At 40.8% G+C, this 17374-nt stretch overlaps 1 protein-coding gene across 1 annotated transcript; it reads right to left on the bottom strand.

Moving 5' to 3' along the window:
* Nucleotides 1-2619, bottom strand: LOC308289503 (uncharacterized protein; the record flags this gene model as incomplete). Its single annotated transcript, XM_080731195.1, has 4 exons — nt 1-84; nt 1045-1127; nt 1538-1610; nt 2539-2619. 4 exons carry the CDS (start codon nt 2617-2619, stop codon nt 1-3), a joined length of 321 nt encoding a protein of 106 aa, XP_080587321.1.
* Nucleotides 2620-17374: the final 14755 nt, after the last annotated feature.

Here is a 17374-nt window from a genome sequence, read left to right as displayed (position 1 = left end):
TTAGCTCTTGGTGGCCCCCCGGGTGATGAGGCCTACAACTACACCAACCACAGCCAGTATGCTGGTCTTCTTGTGGGAAATCCTCTGGGACAAACAACAACATAAATTCATTATTAACTAACTACTGTAATAATTGAATTAATGTACTTAGTTACTTTCCACCACTGGAATTTGGAAATACCATCAGCTACAACAAAATAGCAAAAGCAGCCTAGACAGCCCAGCAATAAAGAAACATGAGAGAAGAGTGGGATATTTCTGTCTTTCTGTCCCTGGCCGTTTGTCTCAGATTGGGTGGGAACAGCACAGCTCATATCACCTTCTATAGTAATGTAGGCCTATCAGCATATTATCTTACCTCTCAGCTCTATTTAATTTCCCTTCTGGGATTAATAAAGTATATCTAATCTCATTTATCGTCTTAATCCTTAACCAGACATGTTGACTAATAATTGGTTAAGAGGTTTTTCTTCCTATCGCCAAAATAAAAGTCTGGGTTTCCGAGGCTAGTTAAGAGGTAATTGTAAGGGAGGGCGAGTGTTCAGTGTACATAAGAAAATGGCGATGCTGAGAAAGCGATGCTGTATATTATTGCGTCATCAATGTTTTTGCATAGGAAAAAGTACAGTTTCACGAAGGTCAACTAAAAGGATACACCCAAAAAAGCCAATGGCTTGTTTCATATAACATTGAATGAAAGGCAGATATAAAACACAGTACTATACAGAAGATATCAGAAAAAACAGTTGCAAAACACAATCCAAAATAAATGGTATTTACAATAGAAAGGTCAGGGGGAGGTAAGGCTAGGCTTTGTTTTTCGTTTACCAGTGTCGAGTAGCCGCCGCCTCTAAGTAGCTTTTCAGTGCCATTTTAATTAAGGTAGGGATTTACACTCCTTTAAGGCCTTCGGTGGGGAGTTCCACATTTTAGAGGCCCTTTTTTGTGCCAAATCTGGGTTGGAAGTGATCTGTGGAGCTTCCTCTTCCCAGTCTTCACCCTCCTCTTTGTCTCTTGTGCAGAACTATATGTGATATTTCTTACCTTGTAACGTTCAGCCTGTGCCAGTTGCTGAGTAGCAGATTGCACCTTCATTTCAGCAGTGTCCACATTAGCTTCTATACTGTCTGCATGGCACAGGGAGACAACCACAGTACATTATGTTAAGGGACGGACAGATAGGTGGTAGCAGTAATGTATGCACAGTGAAATCCTCACTGTTAGTTTAACTCTGAGCAAAGCCTTGTATTGGAGAGAGTCGCGCCACCTCTGTTCACTTCATGGGGCCAGGTATTATACATACACATCTATTGGCAAATAGTGACAACCGGAAGTTTACAGAATGCATTGGAGTCTATGAAGTTGGAGTCTATGAGGGAAAAGAGACATTTCGAGTTAAATTAACCACGTGACCGGCGCTGTTTCTGACCCTGCATTGGCAGAACTCTCTAATACAAGGCTCTGACTCTGAGGGTGTAAAAATGTGGGTACCTTTTTACACACTGTTAAATTCACACTTCAAGCGCTACGTATTTACCAATAACATGTCCCTGCTCTTGGATCATCATGCCCAGGTCTTTGTAGATGTCGCTGATATCCTTGATGTCAGACTGAATAGAGAAACACAAAGGTTGATGAGTTTTTAAGGGATTATTTTCAATGGTAACAGGTAGAGTCGCCGAAATGAAGCTCGCCGAGAAACGGGGGGTGCGTTCGGAAATGCACACCGGGTGTGGCAACGGTGCGCTTTTTCAGCCTGAACTCTGAAGGTAAACTTTCTGAAAAGCAGCAGTTGCTAACCTATTGATGTTTATAAACTAGGGTAAATTATGGTTAGGCCTATAGTCTTAATCTCACAGTATCATAAATGTTAATGCTATCAACAACAAACATGTAAAGTAGGACACACAATCACAGTATGCCTTCTTCAGTATCAATATGTATTAATATTCTAATATTCTATTATAATTTACCCTAGTTAATAAACATCAATAGCAACGTTAGCAACTGCTGCTTTTCAGAAAGTTTACCTTCAGAGTTCAGACTGAAAAAGCGCACCGTTGCCCCACCCGGTGTGCATTTCCGAACGCACCCCCGTTTCTCGGCGAGCTTCATTTCGGCGACTCTACTGGTATTCTTTTCAATGTGTGCAGCCTTGCATAACCGGACACTAGTAAAGACAGAGACAGTGAATGTCATGCAGTATGTAACACTCACGTATGTAATACGTGAGTAATCAATAGAAAAGATTGCACTTTGGGGGTGAACTACTCCTTTAACCACATGAACCATCTGGGAATATCATAATAAGCTAAAATAAGGGAACATTTGCCAAGCACAGTATAATTTGACCTTTGGGATACACAAATAAGTTGGTGTGTCCAAAAACTTAGTTACTGCACTTTGGCTTAAATTGGTAGGGCACCATTGCTCAGCAGCATTACATCATCATATAGAGCCTTGTGACCATCAAAAATATCCCTCCATGCAGCTTTGTGATTTGCTGCTTCAGGTGTCTGATGTTGTCATGAGTTTTACCTCAAGCTGTCTAATGGAAGACTCCCTCTCCTGGATCAGCATCAGGTCCTCTTCTGTGATAGCTTCACTCTGAGCCTGCATCTGTCATTCACTGCAAGAACAAAACTATAGCTGTATATAATATGATCAATAACACAACAACCAATGTTAATGGGAATGTTCCTCTTAGCTGATGGCGTCAATCAAATAACGGTAAAGAATACATTATTATAACTAGTTAGAGATGTTTTAGAGATGGTTTATTTCTGAGTCTTCTCCTGGAAGTCATTGGAATACCTATATAATAACAAATATAGACAGTACCATTCCGTTAAAATATAATCGTCCTGGAGGGAGCTTGAGAGTGAGTTGCAGACTTTTTGGTGTGGAGAGGCCTTTAGTGGGTGATTTGTTGACGGAAAGGTTAAGTACTGTACGTCCACCATCACGGTGGGTCCACTGCAGTGGGCTTGGCCTTGGCCATGTGTATATTATGGGGCATGTTTGGGGTTATTTTTGTCACTTCATTAGGGACTCTGGAATGATGCATGGGAGGAGTAGCAGGATTTAAGTGCTTAAGAAACTCCCCATGTCAAATAGCCTATTGATGAAATTCGGCAATCAAACACATGCCATAATACTTTTGAGGTTGCAAAAAATGTAAATGATAATACAAACTTTTGTAGAAAAGACCCATTTCGGGGCGCCCCCTGTCCTAGTGGTCCAGGCGCATACAACATAGGCTCTGATGCCTGCAGCGTGTTGTGGGTTTGAATCCCGACGACCTTTGCTGAGTGTCTCCCCCCATTTCCTGTCACTGTCAGTCTACTTACTGTCCTATCAATAAAGCCCCAAAACAAATCTTAAAAAAATATAAGACACATTTCAAAAGGGATCTTCAGGCTGGTCTGTCTGTTAAAATATTCCTCAGTCAGTCAATGTAATTTAAATAAAAAACAAGATTGTTAACAAGTTTGTGTTCAATGGAACATCATTTGCTCACTTGCCTCATTCCCTCTACAGTCAGTGCACAAGTCATTTGTGAGTTTCTTTAGTTTGCCAGTTTCTACTGAGAGCAGATGCTACCTCAGGCTACCTTTACCCATTTGTTTCTATTATATTGGTACATTATACAGTATGAACCAGTGTCAGTGGAATGTGTCAGACATAAGATTATCAAACATTGTATCATTGACTTCCCTTCTACTCAGTTCAGCCAGCAAGCATGTTACATGAGTGAAGGCAGTCTGGGTCTCAGATGGTAAATCAACTCAAATGTAAATGCTAATAAGTTGTATTGCTAATAAGCAATATAATCATTTAATTTAAATGAGAACTGTTGATTTTTTGGAAGAAATGATCTCCGATACCACTGACACAAATAATGCTTTCACAATAGTCCTCACAAAAAAAAGTAAAAAAAAAAAAAACTGATGGAGGACATGGAAGGAATACATCCTTCTACCTCCAAGAGTCTTGAGTACAAATGTGTACGCTCTCTCAGAGTTAACATTCAGGTTTCAATATGACCGTCTACTCACCAATACCCTGGAGCTTGAACTCGGGCAACAAACTCTCTTTGTCAGCTGCTTGGCGCTGGGTTCTCTGCAGGGTGTTCAGGGCAATACTTGTGACCCAGAAAAGTGACTTTGTGCTGTTGGCTGTGCGTGTTAACCTAAAGGGTCAGGCCATATAAATAGCGGGGCAGTTAAGGAGAACAATACTTCAGTTCTGGAAAGAAGCACCAAAATTTGACAGAGTGTACCTCTTGGGTCATTCTTTAGAAAAATCACATTAGACACCTAATTTTCAAAATGGCCGCCAGTTTTAAAGATGGCCGCCTTTTCGGATATGTTTTACAGTACGCCAGCCAGTTAATATTGAATTGTCATAATATTAGAGTTGTTTTGTAGGTTTTAAAACATCCTGAGTTCATTTATTACACTTTTAAAGCAGCCAGAATAACCTTTCTGACTTTTGGTTGGGGTCTTTCCTCACCTGGGACCCCCCAGACAGACCCCTGAGCCTATTTCAGTGATCGCTCTGCTCCTGCTCCTGCTCCAGAACAATGTTAAATTAGATCTGAAATATGCTCTGAAATAAAAAATGGCTTGTAGAAAATAACAGAGGTCTTCCACGGGGGGTCCGGGACCCCTGGGGGGGTTCCTCAGAGCTACTACAGGGGGCCTGCCAAATCTCGATGAGATCTTTTTTTCTTTTTTTTTTACATTTGAAACTTTGTATGTTTTTATGTATCATGCTGTTTTATGTATTGTACTTTGATGGTTTATTAGTATTCTCAGTATTATTTATAATGTTTTTGTGTTAAACCGTTATGGTTGACAGGGATTGCAATAATGAAGGTATTGCAACTTTTCACTTTGGGCGCAGAACAACATTTCCGTTTATTGCATTGCACTCACACTGACAACACACACACACACACACACACACACACACACACACACACACACACACACACACACACACACACACACACACACACACACACACACACACACACACACACACCTCTTTGTTATTGTCACCCCAAAACCCTCACCTTATCCTCTTATAGAGCCCATGGTCAATTACGCCCAAAGAGATTCACTACAATACAGTAATTTCATATTTGTCTTCATCATCATCATCTTCAATGTCCAACCTAATAGTGTTGACACAGTCTCCACCATATTATAGAGTGAAAGGCAGGTTATTTGAGCAGCTGCACCGTCCCTTACAACCTGCTTTGCAGACACATTTGATGAGCTCAAGTACTGCCTTTGGAGCAGGGAGAGCAAGAAACCTGAAACCTGGAATATACCCTCCACTCTCTGAATTCCTCTATTTTCTTCGATTGGTGGAAGCACAGGGCAATTTGTCAGGTATAATTTATCCTGCATTGTGACGGAGTTGGCACGGAGGTAATGTGGTAGCAGTGCAGCACAAGTTGGAGATAGCATCTCACCTTCCTCCAAGTTCGTTGACAGAAATAGTTCCCATCTGAGTAATCCCAGGGTTGTTGGACCTTTTGAACTGTAAACATGGCATGCAAAATGTTCCGACTGCATGTTGATGGAAGCTCACCATTAATAAGCTCAGGAGGAATGGCCAATGACCTTGCCAAGGTCCTTGAAGCGGTTAATGGCTTGGTCATCATCATCATCAAGTAGGCATTGACCCATGTCTTTTTGGTGATTCCAACAAATGTTCTTCCCTAGTCGGCACCTGAAAAACTATGTACGCAAGGGAATCCTTAACATTTGTAACATCCAATAACTTGAACTCACTCGAATATATCAATTTCCTTTTTTTGTACCGGAGGCAAGGACTTGATAAGGACGATTCCTTATCAAGGTATCAGCCTCTTCATGTGTTTGCACTTCCTCAAAATCATGTCCCTTGATGAAGGTATCGTATTGATGCCTACTTTGTCATACTGGACAAATTGCCCTGAGCTTCCATCAATTGAAAAAAAAAAAAAAAAAAAAAAAGATGGAATTCAGAGAGTGGAGGGTATGTTCCAGTCAGGTTTCTTGCCCTCCCTGCTGCAAAGGCAAAGCTCATCAAATGTGTTTGCAAAGCAGGTTACAAGGGACGGTGCAGCTGCTCAAACAATAACCTGCCTTGCACTCTCCTCCCTGCAAATGCTATAGTGGAAACTGTCAACACTATTAGGGAGGACATATAGTATAGTAGTGAATTTCTCTGGGTACAATTGACCGTGAGCTCTTTAAGAGGATAGGGTGCGGGTTTTGGGGTAATGATAACAAAGAGGTGTGTGTGTGTTGTGTTGTCAGTGTGAGTGCAGTGCAATACATGGACATGTTAGACTGTGCGCCCAAAGTGAGAAGTTGCAATACCTTAATTCTTGCAATCCCTGCAGTAACACCTGTGAACCTGTCTGTCTAACACAAAAATGTTATAAATAATACTGAGAATACTAATAAAAATCACACCCGTGTGAACTGAGTGGTGGTGGTGGTGGGGGGGGGGGGGTGCCTCTGTGTGTGTGTGTGTGTGTGTGTGTGTGTGTGTGTGTGTGTGTGTGTGTGTGTGTGTGTATATTGCAGTTGATGATCAGGGCAGGCTAGACTCAACAGCACCTCTCTGGTCACCCAGGGTACTCAGGCTACACCAGAGGCTACATACAGACAGACAGACACACACGGCCACGCTATGGAGACGGTGTGACCACCGCTCAAAAACAGTTTCAAATGTAAAAAAAGAAAGAAAAAAAAAAACTTCCCCATCAAGATTCGGCAGGCCCCCTGTAGTAACTCTGAGGACCCCCTAGGGGTCCCGGACCCCCTGTGGAAGACCCCTGGGTATTTGCTACTATTCATTTAGCTTTCAGAGCCCAGTTACAACAACTTTCATGCTTCAGTTATGATCTAATTTAACATTGCTCTGGAGCAGGAGCAAAGCGATTACTGAGATAGGCTCAGGGGTCTGTTTGGGAGGTCCGAGGTGAAGAAAGACCCCAACCAAAAGTCAGAAAGGTTATTCTGGCTGCTTTAAAAGTGTAGTAAATGAACTCAGGATGTTTTAAAACCTACAAAACAACTCTAATATTATGAAAATCGGACATTAACTGGCTGGCGTACTGTTCAGAGGCAGCCATCTTGGAAACATGGCAGCCATTTAGATTTTTCAGTGTCTAACGTGTTTTATCATAGGAACAACCCCTAAGGAGTACTTGTGAAAAGTTTTAGGTTTCTTTCCACTTGTGAAGTATTTTAGTGCAAAAATGCATTTATCTGCACCGCTAAAACCCCACTCATGGCCAAGAAGAGAGAAGGGCTTTGTCAACACAAGACCAAGCATCCCAACCACAACTGTTCTGGAGTGAGACAATGCAGTTGACTTGTTGACTGCGAGCTCTTTAATGTCTTGATTATATCATAGCTAACTTAACAGGTGGAACTACTCTCTGCTATAAAATAAATAAACAAAATGCTTGCCTTGGTTTTAAATGTATTCTCAAACTGGCAGAGGGGAGTTGATTCTATCACTCAAACCTTTCTGAGAGCAGTTTGAATCAAGATAAGATTAAGTCACACAGAATACAGTGACTGCATTGAGGAATGTAAATGACCTGATTGGATCACAATGTTGTGCTTGTTATGGTTTTTGCTCCTATTTCTTGACTGCACTGCAAATATGTTAATTGCACTTTGTTTGTTCTTTGCTTGTCTGTGAAGCACTATGCAAACATGTTTTTGAAAAGTACTATACAGTAAAATCAGTTTTATAAATAGCAACTGAGCAGCAGCAGGGGGCAGACTTTCACAGGATAAGTTGTTTTAATGTGAGACATAAGTTCATTATTCAGTCTGTGTGTGTGTGTGTGTGTGTGTGTGTGTGCGTGCGTGCGTGCGTGCGTGCGTGCGCGTGCGCGTGCACGTGTGCTGTGCACGTTTACATGTATGCACGCACATGTGACTGACACAACACTGTCATCCCTGTCAGGTTGTAGTTGAGTCAAGTCTCCATTCTGTTGAAGTCTGAGAGGCGTCTGAATGACTCTTAAGGACAACACTTATTGATGGTTATGACAGTTATTTCCTCACTAAAGATAACAATGGCATTTATTTGTGCTCTTATTAAATAGTCCAATTCAACACGTAGCCTACTCCAGTCAGGTGTGTAAGTCTAACAAAGTACAAGAATGGCCTTTTGCCTTTCTTACATACTATCAGCAGCTCACTAACATTAAACAGTTAATATATAGTGAGAGTAAACACTGAGGACTGGAGCAGATGGCTGTGAGTCATTTTCACACCTGAAAACCACAGTGTATTTATATCTGTTGCATGCAACACCTACACCAGTGAGCTTATCGCTTGACATTTATCTCAGAACTGTTGAACCGCTGCAGCTAACAGCGATGTTTCCATGCCACTAAAAGTAGCCACTTGCACACGCAGGCTACTTACAAAACTCACAAAGTTGAGATCATCGGCAGGGCAATTTCTATTATTACTTCATGCAGTAAGGATGTTATGCATGTATGTCTCAATAAAGTCTATGGTTATGACAGAGTAATGTCTGTCCTCTAGAGAAAACACCTTCAATAGTCATTAGTAAAGTTGGATCTTTTATCATTTCATTTCTTTTATAATTTCTGTAAACTATCCACTCACTAACATCAAACAGTTCATACATGGTGAGTGTGAGTGTGCTCGTGTGTGCGTGCGTGTGCGTGTGAGAGAGTATGCGTGTGCATGTGTGTGTGTGTGTGTGTGTGTGTGTGTGTGTGTGTGTGTGTGTGTGTGTGTGTGTGTGTGTGTGTGTGTCAGTGTGTGTATGCGTGTGGAGCACAGAACAGAGGGTTGTTTTCACATCTGCAAACCACAGCACATTATTTCCTCTGAAACAGGATGCAACATCTACCAGTGAGTTGCAGACCTTGTTGTCATAGAAATGTTTTGTTGTGCTTAACAGAGACGTTCCGAAAATGTCCACTTGCACAGAAATACTAGTTTGTTCCAATTAAAACTCACAAAGCTGAGATGATTAGAGGGCTCCCATGAACTTCAAACTCTTCAGGACAGCCATAGCTGAATGGGAGAGGCTGCCTGAGAAACAGAGTCTCAGGTTTGATTCCCGGACCAGGCAATGTGCCCTCTCGCGTAATATTGCTGAATTAATACAGTGAATCTGTATTTACTGACAAATGACTGTGTTGAATATGAAACACTGTTATGATTTCATGACAATGTTCATTAACAGCTCTGACACAAAGAGGATGTATTTTCATTTTTTATATGAAAAAATAAACATTGTTACAAAAATATTGAATGTACAGTGACATTTCAGTGTCATGCAGTATGTATTGTAACACTAGTAAGGACAATATGCTAAAAAGTAGCACATTGGTAAGTAACAAAACTATCTCCTGCTGACAAGTACAGAAGTGGAGCATATAAGGTTTAGTTATGAACTTTGACCTCTTGGGTCTTGGGTATTATTACTCTTAGCTGTTGCTTGTAACGTGAACATCATACCACTTTACCTTCATCTGTGTCCCTAATAATAATCAAACATGTTTGTAATATAAACATAATTGCATGCTGGTTCATTTCTTACAGTGTCAGCGAAGAAGTTTATTTGAAGGTGCGTGCATGCATGTGTGTAGGCATGCGTGTATGTACAACTGACATAACACTGTCATAATAGTCCACCACCGAAGCTGGCAAAAACCCTTTATTACCAGTTATTTGTAACTAAAGGGCTGTCCATACTGTCTCCGACCACTGAACATTTTGTTGGAAAGGTCCGGATCGACTACCAAATGACGTCACTCGCAACTTCTGAAAACCATTACCCCAAATTTGAGTTGGAAAGCCTGACTCTCCGATGAAAGGTTCGGTGGTCGGAGACAGTATGGACAGGCCTTAAGTAAATTGTATTTATAGACATAAAAGCCTATCAATAAAATAGTCAAAAAGCAAAACAGTAAAACAATCAACAATCAAACAACCAATAAAAAAGAAGCAGCAAATAGCAAAAGATTTACACAGAGTGAGATACAGCAAAAAATATGTATTAGTTTTTTTAATTGTTGACACTCCTGATTGTTCCATAATCTAGGGACTGTATGGTAAGGTCCGTATAATGGTCCACATAAGGGTACATAAGTACTTTGAAACATGATAACTGTTTCAAATGAGTACATTTACTCATTTTCTTCTCTACAAATTTTTCGTGCTATGGTATGGTCTGCATGGTAGGTTTGTGTGCAGATAATTGTGAGAGTTACTACTCCTGTTACTTGGGTGTTGTCAAGTCATGGGCATGACAGAGTCATGTCAGTCTTATGAACAAAATCTGTTAACAATTTTAATAGTCAATAGTAAAGTTGGGTTTTCATAATGGTCCTCTTCCTGAATACTATGCACTCTCTGACATCAAACAGTGGTCACATAATGGGGAGGTGTTCACACTGAGGCTGTGTGTGTGTGTGTGTGTGTGTGTGTGTGTGTGTGTGTGTGTGTGTGTGTGTGTGTGTGTGTGTGTGTGTGTGTGTGTGTGTGTGTGTGTGTGTGTGTGTGTGTGAAAACAAGCAGTAAACATACACTTTGAAGTCTTCCTTTCTTCTTCATTCAAACATCTCCTCCTGTAATAATAAAACAATAAAAGATCAACAGTAACATTATAAAGACTATTGATGCATTGATGCAAATATTTGTTGAATACTCAATTCTGAGTCTGTTAGTGGTGAGTCAGTGGTCTGTTATTTCTAAACAACAAACCACTGTTCTTTTTTAAGTTTCAATGACTGCTCTGTAAATGTATTATTTCTATTCCATACCTGTGGTCTGTGGATGTGTGCACTCAAAGTACACAAAAAAATGATAGGGGATTAAGCCAGGATGTAACAGTTATCCTGATTGTATCCTGGCTTATCCATGAAAGCAGAGGCACGTACGGTAAATGAAGAGGACGTTCTGTGCATTTGTTTGTTTTGCTTTTAGTGCTATCCTCTGTATCTTCTATCGCAACATGTTTTATTGCATCTGATTATGTATGCTAATACAATCAGTTGGTCATCTGATTATGAATGCTAATACAATCAGTTGTTCAGTCAATCAAAGAATCAAAGAATCCGATGGTCTTGTTATTTGTGGGGAAGGTCGTGTAGAGGCTATCGTCTTCTTCCAACAATGTGGTGATGACAATGGATCACATTACACTTATTTATAATTATTTTTTGTACATAGCATTCCTCATTTTACATTGATGTTCAACAACAGCTTGTGCTTCCTTTGACAAACCTTCTACATCTGAAATAATATAATACTGCAACACAGTCATTATTCTGTGTGATTTATACATGACTTCTCGTCCAGCACACGTCTCCACCAGGTCAGGTATACTGTAGGTTATATTGTGGACTGGCAATATTTGACAACATGTGTATGAGTAAATGTAAAAAAAAAACATGTGTTTTGCAAAAGCTGCCTTCCTGGTGTCATAATAGGCCAATGTTAAAAGGGTGTCATTTCTTCCTTGGCCTTTCACAGCAATCGTACATGATATCAGGCATTTTGTTCAAAACAGACCACTCCTGTTAATTTGGAAGGCAATCTTAGCCAATCAGGAGGGAATATGACTGATCTGTCTTGATCATTTGACTATAGAGATAATGTGTACCGATTTGTGTGATGTTTGGACTAGGGGTAATATCAAATTTAGCAATTTGTTTAGCGAAATTCAGACACCTTGTGGCAATTTCTTAATCTGCCTAGTGGGAATGTGTGTGCAAAGTTTCACAGCGATGGGCATTGCGTCTACATTGAAATAATAAAATCGTGGCATTCTTACCAGTGTAAGTGTGTGAATTCCTTACACATTTTATCTGTCAGGGATTAAAAGCCATCATCATATACAGCTGTGTGTACATTGTGACTGACCTGTGTCTGTGTTTTTCTTCACAGTGTCGTAGATGGTTTGTACTGCAGAGGTCTGGTCTGGAGAAAAAATTACAAAAGAAGTGTAATTAGAAGTAAATTATGTTTTTTATATACATATATATATATATATATATATACCAGTAAGACGCCTAAGGGTGAAAAGTGACCTCGCCCTGTCTTGGCCATGAATGCCCATAAATGGAGATCCCTGATCTGAGTATCTGACATCACAGAATCCCTTTTATGCCCATATATGGAGATCCCTGCTCTGAGTATCTGACATCACTGTGATGTCACCTGTATTATGTCCATATATGGAGATCCCTGCCTGAGTATCTGACATCACAGTGATGTCACCTGTGATGTCACAGTGATGTGTCAGGGGAACCACAGTGTCATGCGTGACAGAGATACGGTCAAGCTGTGACCGTTCACATACCAGTTACCCATACATGGAGACCCCTGGTACCCATATATGGAGATCCATGTATTGTATATGGAGATATGCTGTGAGAGCCCAAACATGCTTACTCAGTTATTTGGTATGTGAAAGTCCTATGATGTCTATGACATCTGACATCATACCCTTTTATGCCCATACATGGAGATCCCTGTCTGTATAACCAGCCACACAGGGCTGTCTTGGCTAGCTGTCTTGGCCATATATGGATTCTGGTATGTGGCCGTTGTGGCCTCCATATATGGTCATTCCCATATAAAGTCCTGTTAGATATGGGCTTAATATTGATGACATCAGGGAATTCCATACCGTATATGGGCATGAAGGGAACTCTGTTAGTGTGACATCACAGTGACATCAGAGCATGATGTCAGAGCGGCAAACCTATTCTGTAATGAGTGTACATGTCCAGACGGACGGACACGGACAAGCTGTGTCGTTTCTCATAGTAAACTGCGACCTTTGTGATCACTCTAAACTCTGGCTTGATTGTCTGTGGAGAGTCCGAAGATTCAGTGGAGTATCGCAAGAGCTGCGAGCTCATATCGATACACAACACGCCGGGCACAAATTGTACTGTGGTTACACATTATAGATTCAGCGATATCGGTTCAATCATCATCAATCAATCGAAGAATCCGATTTGTATTGCCGATTTGAACTCCTGAGCAGGGTGGAGATAGAGTGTGCCAAAGTTGGTCTCAGGCTAAATGCTAAGAAAACTGAGGGTATCACCTATAACCTACCTGATCACTCACCTCTGACAACAACAGAAGGAGCTGTGTTGAAGGAAGTCAAGGACTTCAAGTACCTGGGCGCATGGGTCGACTCAACTGAGAAAGACCTCAAAGTAAGGAAGGCACTCGCTTGGAGGGCCCTGAACGGCATGAACAGTGTATGGAACTCTAGCCTCCCCCGCCAAATCAAACTTAGCTTCTTCTTTGCAACAGTGGAGTCTGTTCGCCTCTATGGCAGTGAATGCTGGACCCTGAAGCCAACCCTGCAGAAGTCTCTAAATGGGTGCTACACTAGAATGTTGCGTGCAGTACTCAACATCAACAGGAGCGCACATGTTACCAACAGGAGCCTGTATGAGGGAATACCAAGGGTAAGCGAGAAAATTGCCACCAGAAGAATGAGACTTGCAGGTCACTGCCAAAGACACCAGGAGCTTCCAGCCAGCAAATTGGTACTGTGGGAGCCAACACATGGGCACCGGTCGCTAGGACGTCCCACAAAAACATACGTGGACGTACTCAAGGAAGACGTAGGGACACAGAACACCAATGAGCTGGCCAGATGTATGGAGAACCGAGATGACTGGAAACAACGATGGAGGGCTCGTCTGAGGACGACCTAGATAGATTGCTATTTGTGGGGAAGGCTGTGTAGAGGCTATCGTCTTCTTACCACAATGTGGTGATGAAAATAGATCAAGATATACTTATACTTATGAGTTTTGGACATAGCATTCCTCATTTTACATTGATGTTCAACAACAGCTTCTGCTTCCTTTGACAAACTTTCTACATCTGTAATAATATAATACTGCAACATAGTCATTATTCTGTGTGATTTATACATGACTTCTCGCACATTTCATTTTTTTTTTCTTTCTTTTTTTAAACGTGTTTTGCAAAAATCGCCTTCCTGCTGTTAGTAGGCCAATGTGAAAAGGGTGGCATTTCTTCCTCGGCCTTTCACAGCAATCTTACATGATATCAGGCATTTTGTTCAAAACAGACTACTCCTGTTAATTTGGAAGGCAATCTTAGCCAATCAGGATGGAAAATGAAAAATCAGACAGATCTATCTTGATCATATGACTATAGAGATAATGTGTACCGATTTGCGTGATGTTTGGACAAGGAGTAATATCAAATTTAGCAATTTGTTTTGCGAAATTCAGACACCTCGTGGCAATATAACAGGACAATGTGAAAAGGGTGGCATTTCTTCCTCTGCCTAGTGGGAATGTGTGTGCAAAGTTTCACAGCAATGGGCATTGCGTCAACGTTGAAATAATAAAATAGTGGCACCTATTCTTACCAGTGTTGCAAGTGTGTGAATTCCTTACACATTCTATCTGTCAGGGATTTATACCTCAACCTAGTGGAGGAGTGTTCTCCTTTATGTAAAACCAGGCTAATGCCTAAACTAACTAGAACTGTTCTCCTTTCATGAAAACTAGGCTGAAGAGTGAGTCATGAATCTTTGATTAAAAATCATCATCATACAGCTGTGTACATTGTGACTGACCTGTGTCTGTGTCTATCTTCACAGTGTCGTAGATGGTTTGTACTGCAGAGGTCTGGTCTGGAGAAAAAATTACAAAATAAGTGTTATTAGAAGTAAATGATGTTTTATATATATATATATATATATATATATATATATATATATATATATATATATATATATATATATATAGGGCTGGGAGGCGATTAAAAATGTAATCTAATTAATTACAGGCTCTGTGATTAATTAATCGCAATTAATCACATTTTAAACGCACATCGATATTTGACCTGAGAAGCATTTTTTTTCAAGTAAAACACATTTTGTTGTACGAGGGAATCAACTAGTGAGTTTTTTAAATCTAAATTTTGCATCCATTGGGCCAAGCAAAGCGCTCTGATCGGCTACTTCTCCCTTTGCGTTTGTTGTCTCTTCTTGGTTGGTGCATCGCTATGATCGGTATGCCCGAAACCGAAGGTTCTGTGATGCAAAAACTAAGTGCGATTAAAATGCGTTAATTTGTTTAATCACGTTAATTTTCGGTAATTAATTATTCGCAATTAATCAGTTAAAGTCCCAGCCCTAATATATATATATATATATATCTATACATACCAGTAAGACGCTTAAGGGTGAAAAGCGACGTCGCCCTGTCTTGGCCATGAATCCCTTTTATGCCCATAAATGGAGATCCCTGTTCTGAGTATCTGACGTCACAGAATCACTTTTATGTCCATATATGGAGATCCCTGCTCTGAGTATCTGACATCACTGTGAAGTCACCTGTTTTATGTCCGTATATGGAGATCCCTGCTCTGAGTATCTGACATCACTGTGAAGTCACCTGTTTTATGTCCATATATGGAGATCCCTGCTCTGAGTATCTGACATCACTGTGAAGTCACCTGTTTTATGTCCATATATGGAGATCCCTGCCTGAGTATCTGACATCACTGTGACATCACCTGTGATGTCACAGTGATGTGTCAGGGGAACCACAGTGTCATGCGTGACAGAGATACGGTCAAGCTGTGACCGTTCACATACCAGTTACCCATACGTGGAGACCCCTGGTACCCATATATGGAGATCCATGTACTGTATATGGAGATATGCTGTGAGCCCAAACATGCTTACTCAGTTATTCGTTATGTGAAAGTTCTATGATGTCTATGACATCTGACATCATACCCTTTTATGCCCATACATGGAGATCCCTGTCTGTAGAACCAGCCACACAGATATGGGCTGTCTTGGCTATCTGTCTTGGCCATATATGGATTCTGGTATGTGGCCGATGTGGCCTCCATATATGGTCATTCCCATATGAAGTCCTGTTAGATATGGGCTTAATATTGATGACATCAGGGAACTCCATACCGTATATGGGCATGAAGGGGATTCTGTTAGTGTGACATCCCAGTGACATCAGAGCATGATGTCAGAGCAGCAAACCCATTCTGTAAAGAGTGTACATGTCCAGACGGACGGACACAAGCTGTGTCGTTCTCATAGTAAACTGCGACCTTTGGTCGCAATAATTATTGATTGTGCTTGTTTTAATCAAAATCTGTTTACTGGCCAAGTATTTTCACATGCAAGGAATTTGAATTGGTGCATACTGTAGTAATCATAAGTGACTAACAAAAATATGAATATGGCTGCTGCACTGCAATTGGATAGGGCTCAATTTGTGATCACTCTAAACTCTGGCTTGATTGTCTGTGTATAGACTCCGAAGATTCAGTGGAGTATCGCAAGAGCTGCGAGCTCATATCGATACACAACATGCCGGGCACAACCACAACTTGTACTGTGGTTACACATTATAGATTCAGCGATATCGGTTCAATCATCACCAATCAATCGAAGAATCCGATTTGTATTGCTATTTGTGGGGAAAGCTGTCTTCTTCCCACAATGTGGTGATGAAAATAGATCAAGATATACTTATACTTATGAGTTTTGTACATAGCATTCCTCATTTTACATTGATGTTCAACAACAGCTTCTGCTTCCTTTGACAAACTTTCTACATCTGAAATAATATAATACTGTAACATAGTCATTATTCTGTGTGATTTATACATAACTTCTCGCACATTTCTTTTTTTTTTTGAGCGGTGGTCACAACGCTCCTATACGTGGCCGTGTGGGTCTGTGTGTGTGTCTGTCTGTGTGTGTGTCTGTGTGTGTGTATGTAGCCTGGACTTCGGCGCGTAACTAGTGCCGCACCATTTACGCCACTCGCGCAATATATACATCAAAATGTGCGGCTCGGCCGGGAATGGTGTTCTATTACCTTTCGTTCCGATCCGCCTTACCATGCCGACGTAATCGGCAAAAAACGATGCTTAATTGTCCCCATTGACTTATAATGGGACAATGCAAGAAATCACTTTCAAGTATTTTTCTCTCGTAAACCATAGGAGCTACAGTTTCAAACCTCGGAGAGGAGATTCATAATGATTTTAAGAATGAATCGAAAAATAATTACATCACTCGGCCTCATGGTGGCGCTATAACGGCCCACTTTACGTTTTGCCCCGTAACTCTTGAACCGTAGATCGGAAAATTAAACTTATTTTTTCCCTGGATTCCTTGGATCAAGACGCATCTCCCGATATAGGCCACGCCCATTTGCGCCAGGATAGATTTTCCGCCATCTTGAATTTTCTCCAAAACACACTTTTTGTTCCTTTTCCGACATATTTTCTTCAAATTGCACAAAAAACGGTAC

Source organism: Nannobrachium achirus, assembly GCF_963921795.1.
Source record: "Nannobrachium achirus genome assembly, chromosome: 1".
NCBI lineage: Eukaryota > Metazoa > Chordata > Actinopteri > Myctophiformes > Myctophidae > Nannobrachium > Nannobrachium achirus.
This window is presented reverse-complemented; position numbering and strand designations above follow the sequence as displayed.